Source organism: Amphibalanus amphitrite, unplaced genomic scaffold (genome assembly GCF_019059575.1).
Source record: "Amphibalanus amphitrite isolate SeventyFive unplaced genomic scaffold, NRLGWU_Aamphi_draft 000609F_arrow, whole genome shotgun sequence".
NCBI classification, from domain to species: Eukaryota; Metazoa; Arthropoda; class Thecostraca; order Balanomorpha; family Balanidae; genus Amphibalanus; species Amphibalanus amphitrite.
The window spans coordinates 193,689-220,557 of NW_024882103.1; the positions used below are offsets into that span (position 1 = coordinate 193,689).

The 26,869-nt window shown below is 50.6% G+C and overlaps 3 protein-coding genes across 7 annotated transcripts; 2 read left to right on the top strand and 1 right to left on the bottom strand.

Annotated features, from left to right (window-relative positions):
- The first annotated feature begins 569 nt into the window (after positions 1-569).
- On the top strand, positions 570-9,019 carry LOC122363189 (E3 ubiquitin-protein ligase TM129-like). Of its 5 annotated transcripts, none has more exons than XM_043332156.1 (7): positions 570-609; positions 2,211-2,479; positions 2,950-3,181; positions 3,532-3,756; positions 4,388-4,541; positions 4,946-5,085; positions 7,756-9,019. In XM_043332156.1, the coding sequence occupies exons 2-7, from the start codon at positions 2,269-2,271 to the stop codon at positions 7,877-7,879; spliced, it is 1,086 nt and encodes a 361-aa protein (XP_043188091.1). In that variant the 5' UTR covers positions 570-609; positions 2,211-2,268; the 3' UTR covers positions 7,880-9,019. The 5 variants fall into 5 exon arrangements, with proteins under 5 accessions (XP_043188091.1, XP_043188092.1, XP_043188093.1 ...); XM_043332157.1 differs by having other exon boundaries at positions 606-644; XM_043332158.1 differs by lacking the exon at positions 570-609 and adding an exon at positions 621-663.
- A 9,002-nt stretch (positions 9,020-18,021) lies between these two features.
- LOC122363191 lies at positions 18,022-21,193 on the top strand. Its single transcript, XM_043332162.1, has 2 exons — positions 18,022-18,572; positions 20,067-21,193. The coding sequence occupies exons 1-2, from the start codon at positions 18,087-18,089 to the stop codon at positions 20,808-20,810; spliced, it is 1,230 nt and encodes a 409-aa protein (XP_043188097.1). The 5' UTR covers positions 18,022-18,086; the 3' UTR covers positions 20,811-21,193.
- Positions 21,194-21,967: 774 nt separating this feature from the next.
- Positions 21,968-25,648, bottom strand: LOC122363190 (nose resistant to fluoxetine protein 6-like). The gene is made up of 2 exons (XM_043332160.1): positions 25,346-25,648; positions 21,968-24,513 (listed from the first exon to the last, which is right to left on the bottom strand). The coding sequence occupies exons 1-2, from the start codon at positions 25,611-25,613 to the stop codon at positions 22,253-22,255; spliced, it is 2,529 nt and encodes an 842-aa protein (XP_043188095.1). The 5' UTR covers positions 25,614-25,648; the 3' UTR covers positions 21,968-22,252.
- Positions 25,649-26,869: the final 1,221 nt, after the last annotated feature.

Below are 26,869 nucleotides of genomic sequence, written 5' to 3' on the forward strand. Positions count from 1 at the left end.
GTAGCAAAATCACAGAATCACAGTGGGTACTTAGCTCTATAAATCACAACACTCTGGCTTTTCCCGTAGTGATGGAATATGAACAGTTTTTGAACAAATAATTTAATGTTTCTCGTGAAATCCATAGAAGACTCCTAACAAAAACGTATTGCAGAGAAGGTAATTTTCTGAGAAGTTCACGTTTTGACTGGGGGGCAAATGTTGGCCACTGGGGGGGGGGGGCAATCCGCTCGACTGGGGAGGCAATTGCCCCCCCCCCAGTTAGCATGTTAGACGAGGGCGAGGCCCTGTTGTTGTACAATAAAAGTGCTATATATCGAATTGAATATGGTGCTATTTTGGTCTCGGTCGGCCTGATAGTGGCTGATTGATAGTTTCATTACAGTCAAAGAATGTTCAAATTGACATTTATAATTTATTAAGCCTATGTTTCAGGTCAACAACAGGTTTAATGCAGTCTAAGGGAACGATAAACTTTATTCGGGAAGCCCAATAGCATTGCAATTGAACGTGGATAATTTAGTGACGCTACTCTTTCCTTGTTTACTTTGACTTTAGCCATATATCAACGCAGCTGCGACATTTGAGAAAATGGAGAAAATGGGTGGTGTCCGTGAAAAATATTTTGTGTTATAAATTTTAAAGTTATCAAGCTATATTTGGGTTTGGTTTATTGCTTATATGTAACATTTTGATTTTGCACTGCACTTAGAATATGTTAAAGTGTACTATTCACCGTTCACCACTGACCATTCTTGTTCTGCAATCTGCATTCCAATCAATCCTAATGATAACAATAACAGCTTGATCTCCGAAAATCAACAAAGTATAATACTGCCAGTGTATCAGTCGGGGAAACTATGGTAAAATCTGCTATTTTTAGCAGTCTGCTATTTTTAGCAGAAATCTGCTAAAAATGGGTACGCATGTGACGTCATCGTACCCAAATATAGCAGATTTGGGTACGGCCCCATACAAAAGCAGATCTGCACCCTAATTGAAGCAAATGCGCATCAAATGCCTGGCAGATTCATGATGAGAATAGTGCTGAGAGTGATCGCTGCTATTGTTGTTCAGATCCGACTATTTTGAAATTCATTATTTGAAAATAGTCGGATCTGAACAAAAATATCAGAGGACATTCTCAGCACTATTCTAATCATGAATCTGCCAGGCATTTGATGCGCATTTGCTTCAATTAGGGAGCAGATCTGCTTTTGTATGGGCATGGGGCCGTACCCAAATCTGCTATATTTGGGTACAATGACGTCACATGCGTACCCATTTTTAGCAGATTTCTGCTAAAAATAGCAGACTGCTAAAAATAGCAGATTTTACCATAGTTTCCCCAACTGGTATGAATCTGAAAAATGATTTAATCTGGGATCTGATCCCACGGGGCATGGAATTGGATCCTGATCTTGATCTGAGACTTGATGATATTGTAAATCTGGCTTCTTAAATTATCATGAGATCTATTATTGAGTGAAGATCCAAGGCTTATTTCTTGCTTGACTTGAGATCTAGTGAGACCATGGATCCTTACTTCATTTTTTTAACAATGCAGAGTCCCCAAAATGTAACAACTCACAACAGTTATGTTTTAGTAATTTTACGTGATTGCACATCTATATTTTATTGACCCTGAGACACTTGGGAACAAGGATCCAAATGTTGTGCATGGTGGAATCCACTGGTATCATATGTCATAATATCCATGTTTGGGTCTATTGTCAGATTCTATGAGATTGTAGATCCGGGATAAACATTTCATGCAGAATCTGATGAGATCATAGATCCTTATTTGCAGTTTGTTTTGAGATCCACTGAGATCATCAATCCATCACTCAGATCCATGCAGATGCAGCATAGCCCTAATTGGTTCCTACAGAGAAGTGTGCATCATTTTATACTGTTATGACCAAATGTGCCTATTCTGGACTGGACTTGTTGTTGCTTATGGTGGAAAGACAGCTGCCAGGTAGGAGACATTTTGATCATTGATGCATGCTTAAAAATAGCACTGCAATGCACTCAGCATTGTCAATAGTCAATACCTATTGTAATATTGTGAATATAATTGTGCATAAATTGAGCTTCCTCTCAAGTTTCAGGCCAATTTCCTCCTCAATGATTACTTGTACGATTATCAGAGATGTCAACCTGTTGGGTGCACTGTAAACTAATATTTGATTTATTCCTCCTTTCAGGCCTAATACAAGTATCAATCTATGAAGATAAGGAACTTGGACTGAGTGCAGTGCAGCCATGATAGCACATACCTCTGCAGGGCTTTGGACTCTGTTCTACTTTGTTTTTGCTTTATGTCAGCTCTTCCCTCCAACTGAGTTCATAACAGCTGGTCTTACCGCTGAAAAACTATTTGCATCCTTGTTTGGATCTGAACATCTAAACTTTGTGAACTATCACATGAAGAGAACAACATGCAATATAGTTGCACACCTTTGTCTACCACTAGGTGAGTGTGCTATACATTTTGTGGAAATGTGAATTATGTTTTTCTTTATGTACCCTTGCTTTCAATTCAAAATTGTCTTACCATTCTGCTGGTGAGGCAACCAATGCTCAACTATGGCTTGTGCTCTGCTGTATTTTACCATTATTGGTCAATGATCATGTCCAGGAATAACCTGACTTGTGTTACCTACCACTGACTGCTACCAACCACTAATGGCTTTTTTGCTGATTGATAATTCAGAAATATTATTTCTGCTCTGACTAAGTGAAGGCAGAGAAAGGATGATGCCCACCTATGACCTGTTAACACCCATGCTAAAATATTACAAAACACCCTGAATGCATCTGACATTCATTTCTACTGAGGTATGACAGAATTCCAGTGGAGGTGTAGTGTAACCTCAGCCAGCTACCAGAACAACGTGCCTCAGTGTGCTCAGACCGCCCTTTACCATCTGTTCCCCACGGCAGGCTACTGTCTGGGCCTGTGGTGGACGGCGGAGGGGCCGGGGCGCCCGCTGGCCAGCTGGGAGATCGCCGCCGTCATCGCCAGCGCGCTGCTGGCCGCTGCCGGGCTGCTGTGCTGGTACCGCTGGTGGCGCACTGACTGGTACTCCCACCCGCTGGCGCGCGTGCTCACCTCGTACAGTGAGACCGGACTGTGGCGTCAGACGGCCTCCGAGGTCAACCGCGAGTTCCGCAGGTGAGCGGACACGGAGGCGTGACGTGAGGGCTTCTCAGGTGAGTGGAGACGGAGCGTCAGAGCAGGGCGGGAATAGTTGACAGTTGCTGCCTGTGCGGGCGTAGAGACGTGCATCTGTTGAATACTCCGCCAACTAAAAAAGTTGAATGTAAGGTAGTCGCACTTAGCACTAGTGTATGTTTTTTTTCAGCAAATCAGTCATATGAATATCTTCCATTGCTTCTCTTTTTACAATGCTCTCCTTGATGAGTTCGTTTCTCTCTAGACTGACGGCTATTGCTTCTCTACGGCACAGTTCTACCAAGCTCGCCGTCCTCTCGACTGACAGCTATTCCCTCTGTCCCCCGCAGTGTGGACAAGTTCGCCACGGACGCCGTCGCCGCGCACCGCGTCATCATCACTGACAACTGGCTCATCAAACTGACACCCTACAAGGTGCATCTGCTGCACGTGGACCACGTGTACCTGGACCTGGAGTCCAGCTCGGAGCCGCACGTGCTGAGCGAGCGCACGTGCCAGACGGTCACGTGCCGCGTGGTGAGCATGAGGCCGGCGGTACCCGACTTTGTTATTAGGTGAGTGGAGATTGGTGGGGTGAGGGAGTTCTGCCGAGGTACAGGTCGCGCGAGATTAAGCGGTAGGTTTTGCATTTTTACATTTCCGGTTATATCTCAGAAGCTAATCGATCTACGATGATTGATGAAGCCATTTCACACGATCATGGCCGGCTTGTAAACCCAACAAGTCGATCGCATATTCAACACTTAAAAGCTTAAGACGAAGATATAGCCTGAAGTACACTAAATTTTCTAGGTGCAAAACCTACCGCTAAAACCCGCGAGACCTGTACCGACAACAGAATGATATTTTGAACAAATGTGTACTTAAAGTATATGTTCAGGAATGCCAAACGAAAAAATGCACCCTAAAATGACAAATCACCAGACAGAAACATGCCTGGCCTCAAATTGGTGTAGACTTTACTGGAAATAGGTATATTATTTGTGCTGTATCTGAACGCTGGTATCAAGTCAGTATTGATGAAAAAAAAAATGCGAGCCAATAGAACAAGCGATGTCGAACTGTATTCTTATCCTTGAGACTGGTGTCTGCAAGACCGTTGTTCTACTGGGACGGCCAGGAGGCTCAGAGATGTTCTGGTTCCAGTATCACTAAAGCACCTAACACCACCCTGCTGTGCGGCAGAGTGACATCGGAGCAGCTGCCTGAGGTGCGTCACCGACTCGGCCGGCGCGTGCGCAACCTGCGTAACGTGGTGATCCACCAGACGCTGACGGAGCGGTTTGTGGACGCGTTCCGCAGAGTGGTCCACGAGAACCTACCCGTGGTGGTAACGGAGGTGAGCGGAAGGAGCGCCGACGGCCGGGGGCTCCGGGGAATCATGGTCACGGGTGGTGGCCTGGAAATGGGGAGGATTATTCGTAATTTGCGAGTCTTCATATGGTACCGTATTTAGATGGCAGTTTACCTCTTGGCTTGCTCCGCTGTTTCATTGGACTTAAAATGGCTACAGTAAACATTAGACCGTTTCTTATCTAAATTGATCTCACATATTTTTTCATGCTTCGATTCAAGAATTACTTCAAATCTCCAACTCCATGCATGTTAAAATAAGCAGTAACCATCGGTCTGCTAGGTATTGCTTACATGTTTCGTAATATCATATTGTTGTCGAAAACACCCCCGCTTGGGTTTCGAACCCACACATCCGGAGTAATCCTTCATCTGACTGTCGGCCGGCAGGACCTGGAGCAGTGTATCGGCTGCGGCGAGGTGCCCGCTGGCGTGCGCCTGGCGCGACAGTGTGGCCAGATGGGACCGGGCGAGCCCTGCCGCGAGTGTAACTGCCGACCCATGTGGTGCCTGGACTGCTTCGCAAAGTGGTGAGTCTTGAGTTTGTATTTCAGTTGAGACAAGTATAATAACACGGAACAAAAGTGATAGACGAACGCGTTTCGGCTAAATCACCGTCATCAGCGTCTAAAAGGAGAACAAGAGGCACACATCGAGCAAATATCACAGTTCAATCGTTTTGATTTTTACATACACTTTTAAACAAGCATGTGACAATGTGGTTACATTTCCTTTGACAAAGAGAAAATATCCTAAAAGAATCCTAAGAGAATAGCCACATTGTACAGTTTACACAGGTGTTGCACAATTCATATGTGGATGTTTGAAATGTCAAACAACGCCGCTGCTTTTGCCCACTTCATGAAACCAACCCTGACATTAATGGTATCACTCGTAGCAATAAACGCCGCTTCAGTAGCTTTTCTGTTGTCGCGATTACTACATGACGTGAGTACCTTTGCCCCGTCCCAGTATGGGAGATGGTTTGAGTTCTGAGCATGTAGAACAAACGCACTGTGTTGCATGTTATTTCGTAGGTCACGTCTGTGCTCTTTTAATCTCGTTCCAATAACCCTTCCCGTCTCCCCGATGTATTTCTTATTGCAAGACCCGCATGGAACCTGATATACAACGCTGTTGCCATTATCCTTTTTGTTACTTTCTCTATTTCTTGATAGCATGTCACCCACCTTTTTACCCGTAGTAAAGGACACTTTAAAACCTATAGTCTCGAGTTCTTTCGCAATCGTTGTGGCCGTGATCGAGTTCGGCATCGTGATGTATCGTTCGTCTTTTTTCTTGGTTTTTGTTGTTGAGGATCGTTTTCGTATGTTAAGGGCCTTTCGTTTAAGATCCAATAAATATCCTTTCGGATATTTCAGCTTCATGAAGGAAAGCATGATATGCTCGATCTCGTCATCCACATATTCTTTACTACAGATTCGGAAAGCACGTAGAAAAAATCCCAAAACAACACCACTCTTAACCCTATCACTATGTCCAGAATAGAAATGCACATATGACTCTTTGTTGGTTGGTTTTCGGTAAACTTTGAATTTCGCTCTATCATTACGTATAATCATCGTATCGAGGAACGCAATGGATCCCTGTTTTTTTTTTCTCAAGAGTGAACTGAATCTTTTCATTCAGCGAATTGAGTTCATGCAGCTTGACCTCCAGGTCGAGACTTTTTGGTGTCACCACGAGGACATCGTCGACGTAGCGAGTCCAAATCACTCCCCCTCCCAAGATCCTTTGAGAACTCTTGAGAAAGAAAAACAGGGATCCATTGCGTTCCTCGATACGATGATTATACGTAATGATAGAGCGAAATTCAAAGTTTACCGAAAACCAACCAACAAAGAGTCATATGTGCATTTCTATTCTGGACATAGTGATAGGGTTAAGAGTGGTGTTGTCTTGGGATTTTTTCTACGTGCTTTCCGAATTTGTAGTAAAGAATATGTGGATGACGAGATCGAGCATATCATGCTTTCCTTCATGAAGCTGAAATATCCGAAAGGATATTTATTGGATCTTAAACGAAAGGCCCTTAACATACGAAAACGATCCTCAACAACAAAAACCAAGAAAAAAGACGAACGATACATCACGATGCCGAACTCGATCACGGCCACAACGATTGCGAAAGAACTCGAGACTATAGGTTTTAAAGTGTCCTTTACTTCGGGTAAAAAGGTGGGTGACATGCTATCAAGAAATAGAGAAAGTAACAAAAAGGATAATGGCAACAGCGTTGTATATCAGGTTCCATGCGGGTCTTGCAATAAGAAATACATCGGGGAGACGGGAAGGGGTATTGGAACGAGATTAAAAGAGCACAGACGTGACCTACGAAATAACATGCAACACAGTGCGTTTGTTCTACATGCTCAGAACTCAAACCATCTCCCATACTGGGACGGGGCAAAGGTACTCACGTCATGTAGTAATCGCGACAACAGAAAAGCTACTGAAGCGGCGTTTATTGCTACGAGTGATACCATTAATGTCAGGGTTGGTTTCATGAAGTGGGCAAAAGCAGCGGCGTTGTTTGACATTTCAAACATCCACATATGAATTGTGCAACACCTGTGTAAACTGTACAATGTGGCTATTCTCTTAGGATTCTTTTAGGATATTTTCTCTTTGTCAAAGGAAATGTAACCACATTGTCACATGCTTGTTTAAAAGTGTATGTAAAAATCAAAACGATTGAACTGTGATATTTGCTCGATGTGTGCCTCTTGTTCTCCTTTTAGACGCTGATGACGGTGATTTAGCCGAAACGCGTTCGTCTATCATTTTTGTTCCGTGTTATTAGTCTTGAGTTTCTTTCCTATTCATGACTGTTTCTTCGCTTGGCTGTCTCTGAGTGTTTGTGTGCTTGTCTATTTTGTTTGTATTGCTTGTCTGCGTATTTTCCTTTTTGTATTTGCATTTTCTCGATCTGTCCATCTGTCTTTGTCTCAGTTCCAGTCCTTCTCTCCTCATTCCTCATATCTTCTTCCCTTTATCTATCATCTCCTCTCCTTCACCCTGTCCTCTTCTCTCTTCTCTCCTCTATACTCCCTTCTTTCCTCGTTCGCTTGCTTACTCACTCACACACTCTCACCACCCAAACTCATTAATTGTCGAAACATCACTGTCGCGTCAGTATTCCAATCCAGACATCAGCCCCCTCCCTGCTGTGTCGCCAGGTTCGCCTCTCGTCAGGACCAGGACCAGCCGGAAACGTGGCTCGCCTCCAAGTGCCCTTGTCCCACGTGCCGGTCCACGTTCTGTGTGCTGGACGTGCGCCGCGTGCTGCCCGCACGTTCATGATGTCATCCATGTATTTTGTGACGTCATTGAGGGTACTGGTGGATCTGGCGCGGCGAGGGAAGGGAAGACGTCGAGGTAAGTCGTTTGGTGCATTTCCGATGCTGTGGCTTATAGCTCGTGGTGTGCCTATTGAGGCAGGATTTCTCGTTCTCTTGACAAGAATGTGCGTGGTGGGCCAGAAGGTCCGCTCGTGCAGAGATGTGACGCCACCGCCTGTGACGGGTCTGTCGTTGCCGAGCTGGGGGACCACGTATCAACTGCGCAGCACTCTTAGCTCAAACAAAGTCTCACCGTAAACTGAGGAGTCGCTTTAAAAATCACGGACAAGTCGCGTGCCCACCGTATCCGCCAGTGTTATGACTGGCCAGTTGATAAGACAAAGTTGCCGATATGGCCAGATACCGTGGGATGGGCGGTAGATATGACACCAAGGACGTCAAGAGGTGATTTGCTGGGGGTGTGTCATGCTGACGCCGACTTTGGCTGTGCACGTGTATGTAAGACGAGGGAGTGACAGAGGGGGGGGGGGGTGACGTCGAGTGCCTCACACGAAAGTCTGAAGTCTGCGTGACTGGCGAAACGTGCGATATCTCAGAACGGGGCTGAGTATGCACAGCGCTGCTACCTGAAGTCATGGAGCGAGTTGAGTGTTGATAAACATGTGTCTATCACGTGCGCGAGAAGTGATTGCCCACACCGTCTTGCAGTTGGCATCCTTCTTAGTATCTCATATAGCGTAAGTCATGTATGATTTATTGAGAATTTTTTGTGTATTTCACGCTCCGTCAGAAGTACTCGAGCTGTTTGTTATGTCGAATGATGGCCAGTGACAGCTGATTGTGAAAGATTGGTTTGGATTCTAGAGTTTTTATGCTTGTAAACTCACATCAAATGTGGTGGTTTACAAGCACATTCATGTTGTGACGTGATAGCCATGTGCCTTGGAGCCAGTAATGCGTTAGATATTTTTTCTGTTTCTTGTTTTGTTCTTCGTTGAGCGTAACAAAATCGTCAGTTCTGTTCATTGCTGGATGCATCAATGTATCGTGCGTACCAATTTTTCGCGTAGTTGCGTAGTGTGAAGTGTTCTTTAAACAATATTACGTATATCGGTAATTAATAAATTGTCAGTAAACTTAATAGTCGTTTCATCGAGTTTTTCAAGAGTCTACGTGTCAACTCCCAGTGCCCATTGGCACTACCAATCATGTGTTGTTTTGTGCCGTCCTTTACGGGCTTGCCTACCGTGCGTTGTAAATACCTACCACAAGAAGTTGGCAATTTGACCCTATCTACCAGAAATAATAGGACCTTCTTTCGTCTCAACGGGTCTGAAGACCAAACCGTCTTCACTTTAACATGAAAGACTTTTTGAGGTCTGGTATCTTCATCTGGTCTGGTGCCGTCGATCTAGGTGCGCGGCCCTCGGACTCAAGTGGTAGCCCAGGTAATGAAGTCAGACATACCGACGCAACGTCCTGTCCTCAGACCGTTGTGACTTGTGAGGCCCCGAGGGGTTTGGGTGGTGTCCTTAGACGCCGCCATGGGTTGTCGCAGGATAGTGTGGCAGTCTAGTAATGGAAGGCAGCGTAAAACGGATGCCTTCTCCCCCTCCCTTTGCCATCGTAATATTCGTAATTACTCAGATGCCGGTGGGCGGTGTGGACCATCTGATGCCGGGAAGAGGCCCACTGAAGCCACTTAAGTCCTCTCATGGGAATCTTCAAATAAGGCGTGGGACCCGGGGCCGATCTTAGCCAGAAGACTGAAATTCCCAGCGCATAACGTTTCGCGAGGCGTTACGTTACGCGAAAAGTCTAGGCTTCACGGATTACGATGAACAAGTTTTGAAATATGTGTGGTGAGGTAGTCTTGAAGAAAGACGTCCATCTAGTACAAATATGGCTTTGTATTATGCATATTTATGCTGACACACTACACGTGAGTACATATGTAAGCGGATTTCCGCTTACATGTTATGCGAGCGGATACTGGGCCTACCAGAAGTGAAAGTGGCAACTCTAAATTCGTCCTGTGCTGCAATAATGTCCTTGGTTTGATGTCGCGTGTTTAGTGCTATTTAGTTATGATACTGATTTGTAATGACTATTTTATTATTTACTATTGTTCGGTACCAATGTTTCTTTAGTTATGTGTCATATTTCTTATCCGAAGAGTTTTAGACTTCCTGTAATGATTTTGTCCAATGATGTAGCTGCGCGCCACGCGAGAGCCAATCAGGTAATCGCTTATTCTGACCAATGAGAGAGCAGCCGAATTTCCGTTGAGCCCCCGTCGCGTCCAGAGCGGGAATTCGGTGCGCCGCGACATGGCGAGGATCGAGATGTGCTTGGATTGCGCCTGCTTGAACGGTGGGTTTCAACTTTCGTGATAATTACTGTTTATTTTATTTCACATTCTCTAATAACGGGTTTTGATATTTCGTGCCGGCTTTGTATGTGTCGGGATTGTGACAGTTGTTTGTCTTTTCTTTCTAGGGCGTTTCAGTTTGTTTGTTTGTCTGCTGGATACACGCTTGGTTGGCTCCGAGTTCGGCGTTTGCCTCTGACGCCAGCGGCCGGGGTTAGACGCTTACATCTGGTGGCAGCGGTGGGATGCTCTGAGCTCGACGGCCTAAGCTTGACGGCCTGCATCTGGCGTCAGTAGGATTCTCCGAGCTCGACGGCCTACACCTGGCGTCAGTATAAGATTCTCCGAGCGCGACAGCTGACTGCTCAACGTCTACACGCCGGTGAGACCTATCCAGTTCGGACTTATCCGATAGCGGGATGTGCCTGAACGTTTGTGTCACCCGATCTAAGCGATCGCCCTTTGACCATTGTTGGAGCGGGTAATCCTGCCTCGCGGTCCGAGGACTACCGGCCACTCCCGATGGAGACTGGGACGAGTGCACTCCCCCCTGTTGCGGACACGAGCACCTTCTGACCCCCCGGAGACTCAGGTGCTTCCCCCCCCCCCCTGTCGAGGACGCCGTGCGTGGTATTCTCCGGTGACAATGCGCGCACTACCCCCCCCCCCCCTTATGAAGACGCACGTGGACATTTGAAGCTGAGGTGTGCCAAACTGGGCTGACGTGGACATAAACATTTGGTGGTTGGGGATATGAGTGGTGACAAGGGTGTTTCATAAGGGTGATACTTTTCAAGGGTGATACTGTGTGTCATGTCTGTGCTTGGTTTGGGAAGGTGTGATGTTGGTTGCTGGTAAAGTGTTGCGGTCTCACTGTAACGAGGTAATACTGGCTCTACGATTTCTTTTTCCATTGTAAAACGTCCTTTCCATCGCCTTTCTCGCAGTAATTTGAGCATTTAATTTTAGCGTAACTTGTTGAATTACTTTCCGTATTAACGACTCTGCGGTTCCCCTTACATTACCGATTTTTTTTTCGTTGGAAGTGTGCCAAATTTGACATTCAGCATGGCGACGCAGTCACTATCGGTCGGTCTGCCGTCTTTCGCCGGTAAGGGCAGTGTCTCTCGTTTCATCGCGGACTTTGACACGTTTGCAGTCCTACAAGGATGGGATGACGATAAAAAAGTAGCTCTGCTGCCTCTGTGCTTGTCCGGAATTGCGAGGGACGCCTACGATGCCTTCCCGACCGAGTGCAAGAAGAAGGTAGGCGACGCGTGCAAGAGATTGGAACTGGCTTTCCCCTCCGGCGACAAAGTCGAGGCACAGGTCCAGCTCCGGTCTTTGAGACTCACAACAGATGACAGCCTTGATGCTTTTGTGGTGAAGCTTCGAGGGCTAGTCAGTCGCGCATTTCCCGACACCCGGCATACCGATCATGACCCCTTGCTGTACAATTACTTCCTCCAATCACTGCCACCGACATATCAACAAGCGCTAATAGGCGAGGGCATCCAGACGTTCGACAGTGCGGTGGCAAAGGTGAGAAACCTCTCATGCGCCGCGAAGGTGGCAGCGAGCCAGACGGTTCGGCAGGTAGCGGCCACAGACGAGACAGACCTACTTCGTCGGAAAGTTCAGGAGCTGGAATTGAAACTCTCGCGACTGGAGCGTCCGCAGGTAAGCGCTCGTTCTCCCCCAGTGTCCAGCAGCGGCCGTACTTGCTTCTGTTGTGGGAGGCCCGGTCACAACCAGGCGCGGTGTCGGCAAAGGCACCTGCCGTGTCATGTGTGTGGGACCAAAGGACACTTGGCCCGGATGTGCACGCAGCAGGTAAACCCCCAGCGGGCTGGGCCCGGCCCCGACCCCAGACCCGAGCAGCAGCGGACCCCAGTCTCAGGGTTCCAGCGGGGACCAGGTCCACATCAGTGGGATGCCAAACCACAGGACCAGCGGCCGCAGCCGTTGCAGCCGCCCCAGATGGCCCAGTCGTTGCAGCCCGAGCAGATGAGAGGACAGTCCACTTGAATGCTGACATGACATTTGACGCTGATGTGGGAGGTGTGACGTGTTCAGTGACGTTGGACACCGGCAGCAGCATTAATATCATTCACAAATCCGTTTTTGATGTGCTCCCCAAGGCCCCTCCCCTTTTCACTACGGCCACAGTGGCACACACGGTTAGCAGGGACCCCCTACCACTGATCGGTCGTACACAGATTGCCGTTAAAGTTGCTGGAGAAGTAGTGGTGGTTCCATTCTATGTTTCGGATCAGATTGACTGCACTGTTTTGTTGGGATTGGAGTTCTTTGGCGTGTGCCCGTGTGTAGTGTCCACCGCCGTCTCCGGGTTCCGATGTATTCTCACAAACTCGCGGTGCAAAACACTAAGGCACTGTCGTGCTGTGCGGCCGGGCGGAGCCTCTCGACTGCTGGCTCTGACTGGAGCCGAGCAGGGTGCGGCCGCCTCACACTCGTATTACCGGGGGCCCGATGCCGAGCCTCGGACACCCGATGCACTAGGTACTCGATACACTACACATTCCCCCCTCTCGCAAAAAAAGGGAACAGCATCACTGCGACACGTAGTAGTCCGGTCGTCTACAGACACGGTCGCTTCGCCTGGGACGCTGCACGCTCACATCGGCGGCGTCCGGCGACGGCTCGCAAGCTGTCTCGGTCGACGGGCGAGAAGCAGCGGCGAGCGAGGTCAGCGGGCCAGCGGCGTCGGCCTCGGAAGTCGTGGCGGTCGACGTGGTCTCGCCGGGCCCAGCGGGGGGAGATGCGGAGGGAGACGCCGGCGCGTATGGGAGACGGGCCAGATGGGCGGCGTTCCAGGTCCGGCCGTCAGCCAGACGGTACGTTGCGGGACCGACGCGCCCAGTGACTCGCACCGGAGACGTGAACCGACAGGACGTCTTCGAGCGGTGTCCCTGCCGTCTCACGCAGACGTAGTCGCCCTCAGTGATGCGCGGCGTCGTCACGCCACGGCGGCGGTCGTAGGACCTCTTGTTGGACTGCTGTCGGCGTCGAACTCGAGACGCCACACTGTCGGCTCCTGGTGTTGACGGCTGAATGACAGGCAGGTTCAGCCTCATCTGTCGTCCATGCAGGAGCTCTGACGGTGACTTCCCAGTTGTCGTGTGTGGGGTGGCTCGATACACCGCCAGGCTCTTGCGTACCTCGTCAATGAACGCTGCTGGTGGACAGTCTGTGATCCACGACTTGAACGTTTTGTTGAAGCGCTCTACGGCGGAGTTGCCTCTAGGCCAGTAGACGGACGATTTGGTGTGCTTCACCCCTCGGGCGGCCAGATACGCAGTGAACTCCCTGCTCGTGAACTGGGGCCCATTGTCCGTCACGATCTCGTCGGGATAGCCCTCTTTGGCCCACACAGTTGACAAGAACTTGATGACGTCTTCAGTCTCAGTCGATGACGTCAGGCAGACTTCCGCCCATTTGCTTCTGTAGTCAATCAGAGTGATGGCGTAACGGGCAGTCGCTGGTGCTCCGTTGATTGGACCAACGATATCCATTCCCAGTTTCGACCAGGCGCGGTCCGGCAGGTCGACTGGCTGCATGGGCGCAGGGCGTGCGCGCTGGGAGAGGACTGCGTCGCTGTGCTGGCAGCGCTCGCAACTTCGGCACAGCTCCTCCACCTCACGGTTGATGCCGGGCCACCACGCCAGATTCCGCAGCGCCTGTTTCATGCGGACGATTCCGTCGTGCGCGCTGTGCGCCAGCTCCAGGTATCTGCGGCGGAGCTGAACGGGCACAACAACTTGTTGGGCTCCTCTCAGGATGACGTCGTCGTTGCGCACCCACAACTCGTGTCTCATCTTGAAGTACGGCTGGACTTCAACCGGGCAGGCCTTGGCGCTGCTCGGCCAGCCGCGCTTGATCTGATGACGCAGCTGCTGCAGCTCAGGATCAGCAGCTGACGCGGTGCGGACGTCTTGCTCGGTCAGCACGCTCTCTTCATCTGTCAGAAGAGCGATCACCTCTTCTTCAGCGGAGCTGTCTTCATGCAGGTCCGCTTCTTCGGCAGGAACTGGCATCCTGGAGAGGGCGTCTGCTGCAGGAGTTAGGTTCCGGCCAGGCACGTACTGGACTGTGTACGCATACGGCAGCAGGCGTGCCTGCCAGCGCGCGATCCTCGCGCCCGCTCTCCCCGAGAAGCTGGGCGAGAGCAGTGTCTGCAGCGCCGAATGATCTCTGCGGAGAGTGAACGGACGTCCCCACAGATACAGTTTCCAGTGTTCCACGGCGAGAACAGCGCTCAGTGCTTCCAGCTCAGACACTGAGTAGCGCTGCTCGGTAGGGGTGAACGCCCGAGACCAGAACGCTACGGCGTTTTCTTCTCCATCGGAGCTCAGCTGCGTGAGTACAGCTCCAGCGCCCTTGCCGCTGCCGTCGGATGTGACGAATGTAGGCAGGCTCTGGTCGAACGGCTTCAGTGTCGGGCTTGCAGCTATCTTCAGCTTGACCTCGTTGAAAGCTCGGTTCGCTGTGTCGTCCCAGACGAACTTGGTGCCCTTCTTCAGCAGCCGGTACAGTGGACGGACGGTCTCGGCGTACCCAGGGACGAACCTGAGAAACCATCCACACATCCCCAGGAACGACTTCAGCTCCTTGGCGTTCTCCGGCGGTGGTGCGTCAGTCACGGCCTTGATCTGTGACTGCAGTGGTGTGACTCCCGACGCAGACAGCGTGAAGCCACAGAAGTCGACAGCTGCTTTGCTGAACACAGACTTCTCTCTGTTGACTGTCAAGTTGGCCTCCTTCAGTCGGGCCATGACGCGCCGAAGACGGTCGTCGTGTTCTTCCTGTGACACTCCCACGACCGCAACGTCGTCCATGTAGTGAACACATCCCGGGATGCCGTCCAGCAGGTTGTCCAGCAATCTCTGGAACGCAGATCCTGCCGAGACCAGACCAAACGGAACCCTCGTGAACCGTCGTAGGCCTCGGTGAGTCAGGAACGTGGTGAGCTGACGGGAAGCAGGCTCCAGCTCCAGCTGATGGTATGCACTCTGCAGGTCGATAACTGTGAAGATGTTGCCCTTCAGCTGGTCTTGGAGCTCCTCTGCCGTCGGCAGGGGATGAACTTCGGCGATGACCTGTCGATTCAGGTCCCTGAGATCCACGCAGATGCGCAGCTTCCCGTTCTTTTTCCTGCTGACGACCATCGGGTGAGCCCAGTCGCTGACTTCGACCGGTTCGATGACTCCTTCCTCCTGGAGTCGGTCCAGCTCGCGGCTGACCTCTTCACGAACAGCATACGGGAGACGGCGGAGCTTGTGACGCACCGGTACAGCATCAGGACGGAGAACAATCCTGTGCTGGTAGCCACGGACTGTCGTCAGTGAGCATATCTCGCCAGGGTCGGGCTGAGACGGTGGCGGTTCCGGGACTTCTGCGCTCCCAGTGACCGCCAGCTGATCGATTGCCCCACTCGCGGGGTGCAGGTTTACGTCCAACTGCTTCAGCAGGTCCAGTCCCATGACGGCTTCTTCACCGTCGGAATCTATGATGAAGAACTCTGTGTTGGCTCGCCGTCCACGGTAGGTCACCAGCGCTGGCAGCGTGCCAAGCACTTGAAGCTGGTGTCGACCAAAACCGAACAGACGAGCAAACGTTCTATTGAGACGACTGCCTTTGAAGAGACGTCTGGCGATGCCGAGTCCTAAAGCGGACACCGTGGCACCCGTGTCAACTTGCAGATTCACGGTCTGCGTGATACCTGGTACCTCCATCTGTACTTCGCACATCATCTTATCGGTATTTGGTACGGCGCAGCAGAGAACAGTCAGCTCGTGACACCTTCTGTCGTCGTTCCGTTCACCAGACCAGCAGACCACGGCAAAGTGACCCGTCCGCCCACACTGCCTGCACCTGGCCCCGGTAGCGGGACACCGACCGCGCTCATTGTGCTGGCGCCGACCGCAGCTGGGGCACGTGTCCGGTTGCAGCTGGGCAGGTCCGGGGCGACGGTCGGCTTGCAACTGGGCAGGGGCGGGGCGGCGGTCGTCTTGCCGCCGGGCGGGTCGCCAGGGCCGGCGCCCGCGGCGCTGACGAGCGTCAGATATCTGATGCAGTGACTGCGCTCCGTCGGCGGCGGGCCGCGCCGGCCCGGCCATGGCGGTCGCCTCGCGTCGGGATCGCTCGAATGCCTCGGCGATCTCCAGAACGCGGTCCAAGGTCAGGCCCTTATCCTGCAGAAAACGCTCGCGGAGAATCGGATGCACTGTTGCTTCCACGACTTGGTCACGTATCATGGCGTCTGTCATTTGTCCAAACGAGCAGTTTACTGCCAGGCGGCGCAGCGCCGCCACGTAGTCGGCCGTCGGCTCGTGCGACTCTTGCCGTCGCTGCCGGAAGAAGAACCGCTCCGCGATCACGTTGACCTGAGGTTCATAAAACTCGGCGAGCTGCCGCTCAGCCGCATGGAACTCGTCTTCGTCTTCTCTCCTCGGCTGGACCGGTAGGGTACGGTACACCCGTTGCGCCTCGGCGCCGACACAGTGCAGAAGGAGAGCCGTCTTCCTCTCCGTGCTGTAGGCCTCACCTCCCAGGGCAGTCAGGTAGTTGTGGAAACTGAAAATCCAGTCACTCCAGGGCAGTGCTGGTTTTCCTGGTCTCGCCAGGAACGGAGTTGGCGGCGACACCCCCTCGACGTTCATCGTCGGTAGTATTCAGGATCTCATCCTCGTCGCCAGATGTAGTGTCCACCGCCGTCTCCGGGTTCCGATGTATTCTCACAAACTCGCGGTGCAAAACACTAAGGCACTGTCGTGCTGTGCGGCCGGGCGGAGCCTCTCGACTGCTGGCTCTGACTGGAGCCGAGCAGGGTGCGGCCGCCTCACACTCGTATTACCGGGGGCCCGATGCCGAGCCTCGGACACCCGATGCACTAGGTACTCGATACACTACACCGTGTGTTCTGGATCTCACCAAGAGTCAGCTGATCCTCAGCTCTGCGAAAATGGTCAGAACCATCTCCGCTTCAGTCTTCTCGGTGGGTAAGGTGATTTGTCAGAGAGACATCGCGGTTCCGGCCGGACACGAGGTTTTCTTTCCAGGTTTTGTTCCAAACGTCGACTTCAGAGGGCCAGCACTGTGCGAGCCATTGCTTGAAGTCCCGGGACTCGAGTTGGTTCCTTCCATGGTGCAGGTAAACGGTCAGAGTGTTCCGTGCATTGTGAGAAACATTACAACTGAGCCGGTCACGATCCCCAAGCGTGCGGAGATCGGTAGACTGGAAGTGGGCGTGGCTGAGTTTCCAGTCCCTTCAGGTGACGCAGATCCCAATTGGCGTGAAAAGATAGACCTGTCAGACACAGACCTCAGTAAGGAGCAGAAGGAGAAGGTGACCGAGCTGCTGACCAAATATAGTGACATGTTTGATGGTCGGTTGGGCTTCACATCCGCGGTGGAGCATCACATCGACACAGGTGACAGTCCGCCGATACGTTCAGCACCCCATCGCGTCCCACCATTCCTGGAGGATAAGGTAAGGGCCGAGATACAACGCTTGGTGGATCTAGGGGTTCTGGAAGAGTCGAATGGATATTGGAGTAGTCCTGCATGCTTTGTCGCAAAGAAAGATGGACGAGTCCGGATCTGTGCTGACCTCCGAAAGGTTAACGCTGTGACTAAGATGCCTGCTTATCCTGTCCCCAGAATAGACACGATTCTAGATTCCCTGGGTGGAAATGCAATGTTCTGTGTGCTTGATCTTCGCATGTGTTACTTTCAAATCGGTGTAAGAGAAGAGGATCTTCCTAAAACGACTATCGTCACCCCGTTCGGCGCTTGGCAGCACCTTCGGCTCCCGATGGGACTCAATGGTGCCGCGGCTAGCTGCGCCCGCATGCTCGATATTGTTTTGCGCGATCTTCCCAAGGGCACGTGTCATTCCTACTTTGATGATGTTTGTTTGGGTGGTAAGACGTTCGAGGAGACACTTGAGAAGCTCGAGCTAGTTCTAGACAGGCTCCACCGAGCCGGTCTCACGATCAATCTGGAAAAGTGCTCCCTGTTCCGTTCGAGTGTCAAATTCTTGGGACATGTGGTGGATGAGAGTGGCTTGTCTCTCGACCCCGACCGTGTGAGCAAAGTGCGCGACTGGCCGATTCCGCGGACAGCCAAGCAGCTCTCCTCATTCCTAGGGCTGGCTGGTTACATGCGCAAATTTGTCAAAAATTTTGCGAGCATCTCTGCACCGCTCTTCAAGCTGTTGCAGAAAGACGTGAAGTTCCAGTGGTCAGAGGAGGCGCAGTTCTCGTTCGACCGGCTTCGCAAAGCCCTCAGTGAAGCCCCAGTGCTGACGCTGCCCGATTTCAGCCGAGACGCAGGTCCTTTTATTCTTGATTGTGATAGTTCTGACACCCAGGCGGGCGCCGTGCTGCTACAGGTTCAGGGTGGCGTGGAGAAAGTGATCGCGTATGGGAGTCAGAAGCTGTCAAAATCGCAGATGAATTACGGTACCACTCAGAAAGAACTGCTAGCGGTAGTGATCTTCGTGCAAAAGTTTTCTGCGTACCTGGAAGGTAAGGAATTTAAAGTACGGAGTGATCACGCGAGTCTCCGATGGCTGCTCAATTTCCGCAACCCGACTGGCATGCTTGCCCGCTGGTTCCAGATCTTGTCTCAGTTCCACTTCACCATCGAGTATCGCCCAGGCGCCCTCCACACAGTGCCAGACGCTCTCTCCCGCAGACCAGACGAGCAGACTGATCAGTCATGTCAGACGGACCCAGAGACTGAATACTGCTTTCAGGTAAGGTCAGACGATTGGTCGACCAGCTACATTCGCTCGGAGCAAGACAAGGATGAGGATATCGCGGAAATATCGAAGTGCGTCTCCGCGGGAACCAAGCCTAAAGCTAAGGATCTACCCCAGTCGTGTCGCAAATACTTGTCGCAGTGGTCCAGATTGCGACTGGTGGGCGGAGTTCTGTTCCGCGTGTACAGAAGAAGGCCTGGCGATTCTGATCAGCTACAGGTAGTGCTGCCCAAGAGTCTGATCTCAGGGGCGCTGACTTCTCTGCACGCCGGACCCACGGGAGGTCATTTCGCTAGTGATAAGTTGTTAGCTCAAGCTAGGTTAAGGTTCTGGTGGCCCGGCATGGCTGTAGATATAGAAAAGTTCTGTAAGTCGTGTCACCGCTGCGGCGAGCGGAACAAGCCGGTTCCCGCCCCGCGAGCGTCCCTGGGCCAGCTGCCAGCCTCATCGCCCATGGAGGTAGTAGCGTTCGACATTTTGTCTGGCCTGCCAGTGACGTCGCAGGGGCACAGACACTTGCTCGTAGTTATCGATCATTTTTCGCGATTTGTAGAGTGTATTCCGTTGAAGACACAAGAGGCGACTGAGGTAGCTCAGGCGTTTGTCAGAGAGTTTGTGTCTCGATATGGGGTACCAAAGACGATCCATTCGGATTTGGGTGGCTGCTTCACCGGGGAAGTTATGAAGCTCACGTGCCAGTTACTGGGGATAGAGCAGTCACATACCACGGCATTCCATCCGATGGGTAATTCAATCTGTGAAAGAATCAATCGTACTGTGCTTGGTATGCTGTCTAAATTCCTTGAGGATCACGAGCTTTCAGACTGGGACATCCACCTGCCCCTTTTGATGCTCGGGCTCCGCAGTCAGGTGCACCGCTCCCTCGGCGTGTCACCATACTGCGTACTTTTTGGCAGGGAGCCAAGGCTGCCCGCCGATGCCGAGTACGCCGGTCCTACACGGTGCAGGACCCGACCCATCACGGAGTATCTAGAGAGGCTGCAGACCAATCTGCGTGCTCTGCACAAAGTAGCACTAGAGAACTCGAACAGAAGTCATCAGAAGAATAAGGAGATTTATGATAGAAAGCTAAATGAGAATAGTTACCTACCTGGAGACAAAGTGTATCTGCACAAGGGAATCGTTCCGCGCGGTCAGTATTATAAGTTTTTGCGTCCTTGGAAGAGAGCAGTAGTAGTAGATCAGGTCGGTCCTCTGAACTATAGGATCAGACTAGAAGGAGCTAGGTCTACGCTCATCGTACACCACAACAGGTTGAAGCCTCGAGTGGATACCGGAGAAGGTGAGTCACCGGTGACCGCACCGACAGCGTCCGTCTCACGGGCGGACCCCGCCGCGAGACCACAGCCGGCTGTCGGGACAGCAGCAGGCTTGACCTTTCCGACAGGCCGAAGGAGGATGGATGGTGTCAGTGACAATCAGAGGGTAAGTGGTGCGCAGTGTGAAGGTAGGCCTAGTTGCCAACCAGCTGACGCCGCTAGTCTTGACGACTCAGGACCGCCGGCCCTGTCCCTGCTGAATCCGTTCGCCATATCTTTCGCCCCACAGACACCCCCAGTTCAGACAGAGACAGCGCGTGAGACACGTGAGATGCCAGAGGGAGTCGCAGAACCGATAGCAGGTTCAGCTCCGACTGGAGCAGCAGAGGTGCCGCCCGACGTGGCGAACACTCAGGTTACCGCAGATATGCGCAGTCCCGAATTGCGTAGGTCAACACGAGTAGTCATTCCTCCCGACAGGTATTCGCCGTGATTTTCCGTTGTGGGTACCTATCACACAGAGCTGCTGTGTGCTGCTGTCGTTTTTAATGTTTAATACTGGGTGAAAGGCAATGACATTGGGCGATAACTTGACTTGTGATTCCTATCGTAGTAAGAACAGCTGCAAGCGAGCCTTAGTGTTACCTCTGTACAATGGGCACCTAGGTAGTTCTCTAGCGAATGGAGAAGCGCACGAGCTGAGCTGCAATACGGAGTTATTCAGTTGAGACCGAACATGTTTAGCCGTCCAGTTAAAAAAAAAAGTTCCTTTTTCGTAGGTCGATGCGTTGTATTGTATGTGTAAATAATCGAGAAGTTTCTTCGCGTTAGGGAGGAAGGGTGTAAGCGGATTTCCGCTTACATGTTATGCGAGCGGATACTGGGCCTACCAGAAGTGAAAGTGGCAACTCTAAATTCGTCCTGTGCTGCAATAATGTCCTTGGTTTGTTGTCGCGTGTTTAGTGCTATTTAGTTATGATACTGATTTGTAATGACTATTTTATTATTTACTATTGTTCGGTACCAATGTTTCTTTAGTTATGTGTCATATTTCTTATCCGAAGAGTTTTAGACTTCCTGTAATGATTTTGTCCAATGATGTAGCTGCGCGCCACGCGAGAGCCAATCAGGTAATCGCTTATTCTGACCAATGAGAGAGCAGCCGAATTTCCGTTGAGCCCCCGTCGCGTCCAGAGCGGGAATTCGGTGCGCCGCGACATGGCGAGGATCGAGATGTGCTTGGATTGCGCCTGCTTGAACGGTGGGTTTCAACTTTCGTGATAATTACTGTTTATTTTATTTCACATTCTCTAATAACGGGTTTTGATATTTCGTGCCGGCTTTGTATGTGTCGGGATTGTGACAGTTGTTTGTCTTTTCTTTCTAGGGCGTTTCAGTTTGTTTGTTTGTCTGCTGGATACACGCTTGGTTGGCTCCGAGTTCGGCGTTTGCCTCTGACGCCAGCGGCCGGGGTTAGACGCTTACACATATCATTGTCGCCACGCTGTTCGGGTAAGAGCGATTAACTTCTCATCGTACACTCGCTCATGGCTAATCCACGATTTAGTTTTAGAATGAACCGTTCGTTTAGTTCATGCGTTTACCCTACTCTTTTATAGGTGGTAAACAGATACTATGATGACAGTTACATAACACTCGAGATGACAGTTATATTATAGGTATACATATCGTGTACATATCGTAAGGCGTAAACGACTACCATTTGCTACCGACGAAACATCTCCAGAAAGCCTCTTAGTTATTACAAGTCTGAAAACGCTGAACCATTAGCAACATCTACAAAGGGGAAGAAAAACTGGCCACAGCCATACTTAGCCTACCTATTCTATGTATCATCGCATCACGAGTCGTTATTGGTCCCGGGTCCGAATCCATATTCTGTCAGACTACCCCTGACCAACACGAGGTCCCACGTCACCCCTTCACCTCAGTTCCTGCAGTGGCCGCGCTACCAGGCTCGTCATGATGCAGCTCGGCTGACGCTGGCGGGCCGTCTCCCTCCCCTTCGAAGGCCTTGTTGACGTGCTCCAGCCATCCCACCGCACCCGGCTCAGTGGTCTTCAGCAACGCGTCGTCGGCAGTCGGTCCTTTGGAGGCGGCTGCAGCTGGTGCCGCACGAGACGGTTGAGGAAATATCAGCTTCTCCAAAGCCAGCATTGGAGACTCGAACGCCAGCGAGAACACTGTGGCGACGGTGAATATGACTGGCAGCGACCCAAGGAACTGGTACACCAGCACCAGGTGATCCAAGTATTGCGGCGATTTGCTAGTCAGCCAGTATAACAACTGTACATCGATGGATACAAGATATGACGTGTACGTGAGGCGACTAAACGGAATGAGCGCCTTCCACGACAGTATGGAGTTGACAACACCGCCATAGCCAGTGACGCAAGCGAACACCACCCATGCCAGGCAGACGCTCCAGGCAGTGCGGCTGAGCATGGGGTAGATGATGTTGGTCGTCTGGGGCGGCACGGTTGGCTGGTCGTAGAGCCCATACACGATCAAACAGGCTGTGAGCGACGAAGTCAGCCAACCGATGGCCACCAAGGGGGCGGGAAGAACGATCTTGCGACCGCGGATTTTGTGTAGAATCCAGCCCATGTAGAGGCCGACCAGGTACGGACCTATCCGTGCCCATGGCCTCTGGTAACGAAAATTTTTATTGTCGCCATCCGGCAGCGAACCAGTAGGGCCCAGGTTGTGGATAACTGTTACCATGGCATTGATGCCGCTGAAGAAGCAGAGGAGAAAGATGATCCACAGTTGTCCCAGCACAGGCCAGTGGTAGAGCGGAAGGAGCACAAGAGGCGAGAACAGGAACATTTGCATGTCGTTAGCGAGGTACCAGGTCTGACCGATACACTGTCGGTCCATGTCTACCAGGTTGTTGATGTAAAGCATGTTCTTCCACCAGTTGTCACGGCAGATTTGAGCACTGCTGACTCCATCAGATGCTCGGCTCCACCAGGGTCCTGAGCCCAGGTACATTTCCAGCGTGGCCACGCAACCGATTATGGCCATCAAGACGGGCGTGAGTCTGATGTACCGGTGAGCGTAGAACATCACTATGTTCAGCTTACCGTGCGCTCTTTCGATGTTGCGCATAGCTATGTATGCCACGAGGAGTCCGCTCAAAAAGAAAAAGGAATCTACGGATACAGTTGCATTGTCGATAGTTCCGAAAAACCAGTCGTCAAAGTACGACACTAGTTTTACCGTATTCTGGTTTTGAGCAAGTAAGCAAAGGAAATACGTGTGTCCCAGAATGACCCAAGTCATGGAGAAGAAGCGAATCCCGTGCAAGCAGCCCAAAGTTTCCTTGGTGGATGAAGTGTCTAGCAGTTTCCGTCCGTTTGTGTACACTGAGAAAGCAGTGAAGACCTTGCGAAGCGTGACAGGCATGCGTTTCACCCAAACACTAGGTGTCCAATCGGCAAACTTGGACATCAGCACGTCAAATACTGTTCCCACCAGCATAAAAAATCCGACTATCGATAGAATGGTGATCATGACGATAGCTTCCGGGGAGAGTTCGGTCTTCTGGTCTTGCGTGTAGCACATGTCATCATTGGTGTAAGCAGCAACTCCCTCGCTATTCAACGCCTGATTAAGACCAACCATTAACTCCGCACTTGAACAGCTGGAAGGTATGCAAACGCCTTCCGTGGGCCGGAACAGTGTTGGGATAGCTGGAACAAAAGGCGTTAAACCAACTCGGCTCCCTGAATATGCCGCACGCTTGTCAGAAACTTCATCTTTGTCAATGTTTGACAAAAGAACTGCGCAATACTTTCCATCAAAACTGTGCTCAGTTTTTTCTTTAGTGATGGGATTGGTTGTGGTGTAGTGCGCCGTCGTGTTCAGGCACTCATCCCAGTTTCCCATCGGGTACACGTTGCCGATCAGTACACCGTCCGGTAGCTTTCCAGTGGCGTCAAACATGCGCAGCGCCCACAGCTCAGTGAAGATGCTTTGAATATACTTCTGGCTGTCTCTGTAGCATTCGGCACTGAGCTGGGTGTTGGCGATCGGTGTTATAAGCGGTCCGAGCGTGCGGGCGACGGCCTCGTCTCGCGGTGTGGGCCCGTCACTGTGAGGGCGCCGGTGGGCGACGGCTGCTGTCTGGTAGCCGCCGTCCTCATCTTCCAGCTCTAGTGTCCTCAGCACACCTGTGAACAAACGGCGTGGGATGAGTTGCAACACTTCACAATTGCACACAATTACATGTAATGTGGACAGATCACAGAAGAGTACTACTCTGGGTCCACGGCAGTTGGAAATTACGGAGGTTACTTTGATGACCTAATATGAAGACCGACATATATCAAATTAAAAGATTAAAAGGATCCATTACTACCTACACAATACACACGTTTGACATGTCACCAAGCCGGACTAAAAGAGGTCTTATCAATCAACTGTGTCCCAATTTAGCCAGAAAAAGCAAATATGAAAATAGGAGGTAAAAATGAAATAGAAAGCTCTCCTTTCAGCTTTGGGGAAGAGGAGCTCCAACGTAGTCATATTTTAATAATAACTTTGTTGACCCTCTCCGCCCAGAGGATTGATGTCACGCCCTGTCAATATTTTTTTCACGATAGCTTGGAATGCTAAGCATTTGAGCGTTATTAACAATACCTAGGCGTTCCAAAAAAAAAAATCCTTTACAGTATATACGCTCGTAGCACGTACAGTCATGGCGGATCTGGGGAGGGGGGACATTTGGGGAAAATGGCCCCAAAGCGCCCGAAATCGACAAAACCTTGCGATTTTTCGACAATGCACCAAAAACCAAACAACTTTTATCCGGAAAAGTGTTTTTAAACTGCGTAGCAGTGCGTAAAAACTAAGAAATCAAAACCCAATGAGTTTTTGGAATTTGGAGAAACTTTCTTGGGGGTACGCTCCGTCTTCCGCAGCTTCCCAGACCGCCTTTCTGGATCCGCCAGTGTGCACGCATTCACCATAACTTAGCACACTGACTGCCTAATAAAGCCTCACCTGACTTATTGCCGGTGCCTGTCACCGCTGGTGGCTCTCCGTCCGTCTGCAGCGGAAATCCGTCGCGGTCAAACTGGCGACGGATGTGCAGCAGTCTGGGCCACAGGTTCAGGAACTCCCAGTCCCAGTCGGCGCCGACTGGGACTGTGGTCTGAGGCAGCCCGTGGTCTGAGACGGCCAGACTGGGCGTCAGGAGGGAGGCCAGCAGCATCGGTGCCAGCAGGAGCAGCAGGCTCCGAGGCCGTGCGGTGCTGGCTGCTGCCGTCATGTCTGCCGCTGCTCCCGGCACTGCCGCTAGTGACCGGGCGAGAGGCGTCACCGAGCTTTTTACACAGTTTTTATCTGTTATCACACGAGTGATAACGCAGCATGGGAGGCGGCAGAATGATATCTAGCACCTAAACACAGACAGTGACTACTAACATCAATGAATTCGTTAACCCGTTTATATATATGTTACTATATATAACCCTGTGTATTATATAGGTATGTTACTATATAAGTACGACAATTGGCGAACCCAACCCGCCGCATGGAATCATCGAACCGTTGTGAACTTGCTATCTCCGAAACCAATTGACTGCTTTAAAGGAAATAGTTCACTTTTAACAAGGGGTTTTGAACTGGAATAGCAGTTTCGTAGCTTGAGCTGAGACTAGCACAAATCAGGAGCCATTACGGCCCAACGATCACCCTAGACGAAGATTTGCAATTTCTCCGTAAAGAGTGCCCTGCAGAGGAATGAGTGCGTTGCTGAGGAATGCAGCCACGTCATCGTCAGCCAATCAGCATGCTGCTTACAGCAAATGCATCATGCGTTGGCAGGTTTGAACAGAAACTACGCAATATGATTGATTGGTCAATGCGTAAAAAGCTTTCGCGCCAAATAACACATTTGTATTTATTCAACAGACCGTCAACAGGCACTTGACCCACTAAAAGACGGAGTATATGTAGAATACCTATAGTTCATCCTACATTTAAATATTGAAAATAATTTTTTTTATAAAAGGGTTTATTTTATTTTCTGGTCATTTTAAGCACAAAAATCACAAATCCATTGCAAAAAAAACTGATGTGAGGGAAGTGAACTATTCCCTTTGAGAATGCAAACGTTAGTTGTACCGCTCTTTGCTATTTGTATTTTCGGCCTCATTTTATTACATGAAAATACATCTCACTGCCATGTTATTGGTCAATAGTGAGTGTTTTTTTTTCAGATTTGACCCAAGGTCAACGGATTAGCCTCCAGAGTGCAAAAACTCAAAATTTGATGTTTTTGTGGAAACGTTTTTTTTTTTTCTATAAGACTACAGGCTTGTATTACGCTGATTTTACCGGTATCGCGTTTGTCTCGTCGAAACGCGTCGAATGAACAATAATTGGACCTGAAAAGGTCAACTTTAACATTTGACCTCAGGTCAAGGTCACGGAAAAGGTCATGTTGAATTTCATTCGATTCATTACGGAGCGAGCGAAGCGAGCGGAGTCTTAACCCTCGCCGGACCTATTGGTTTTCTACAT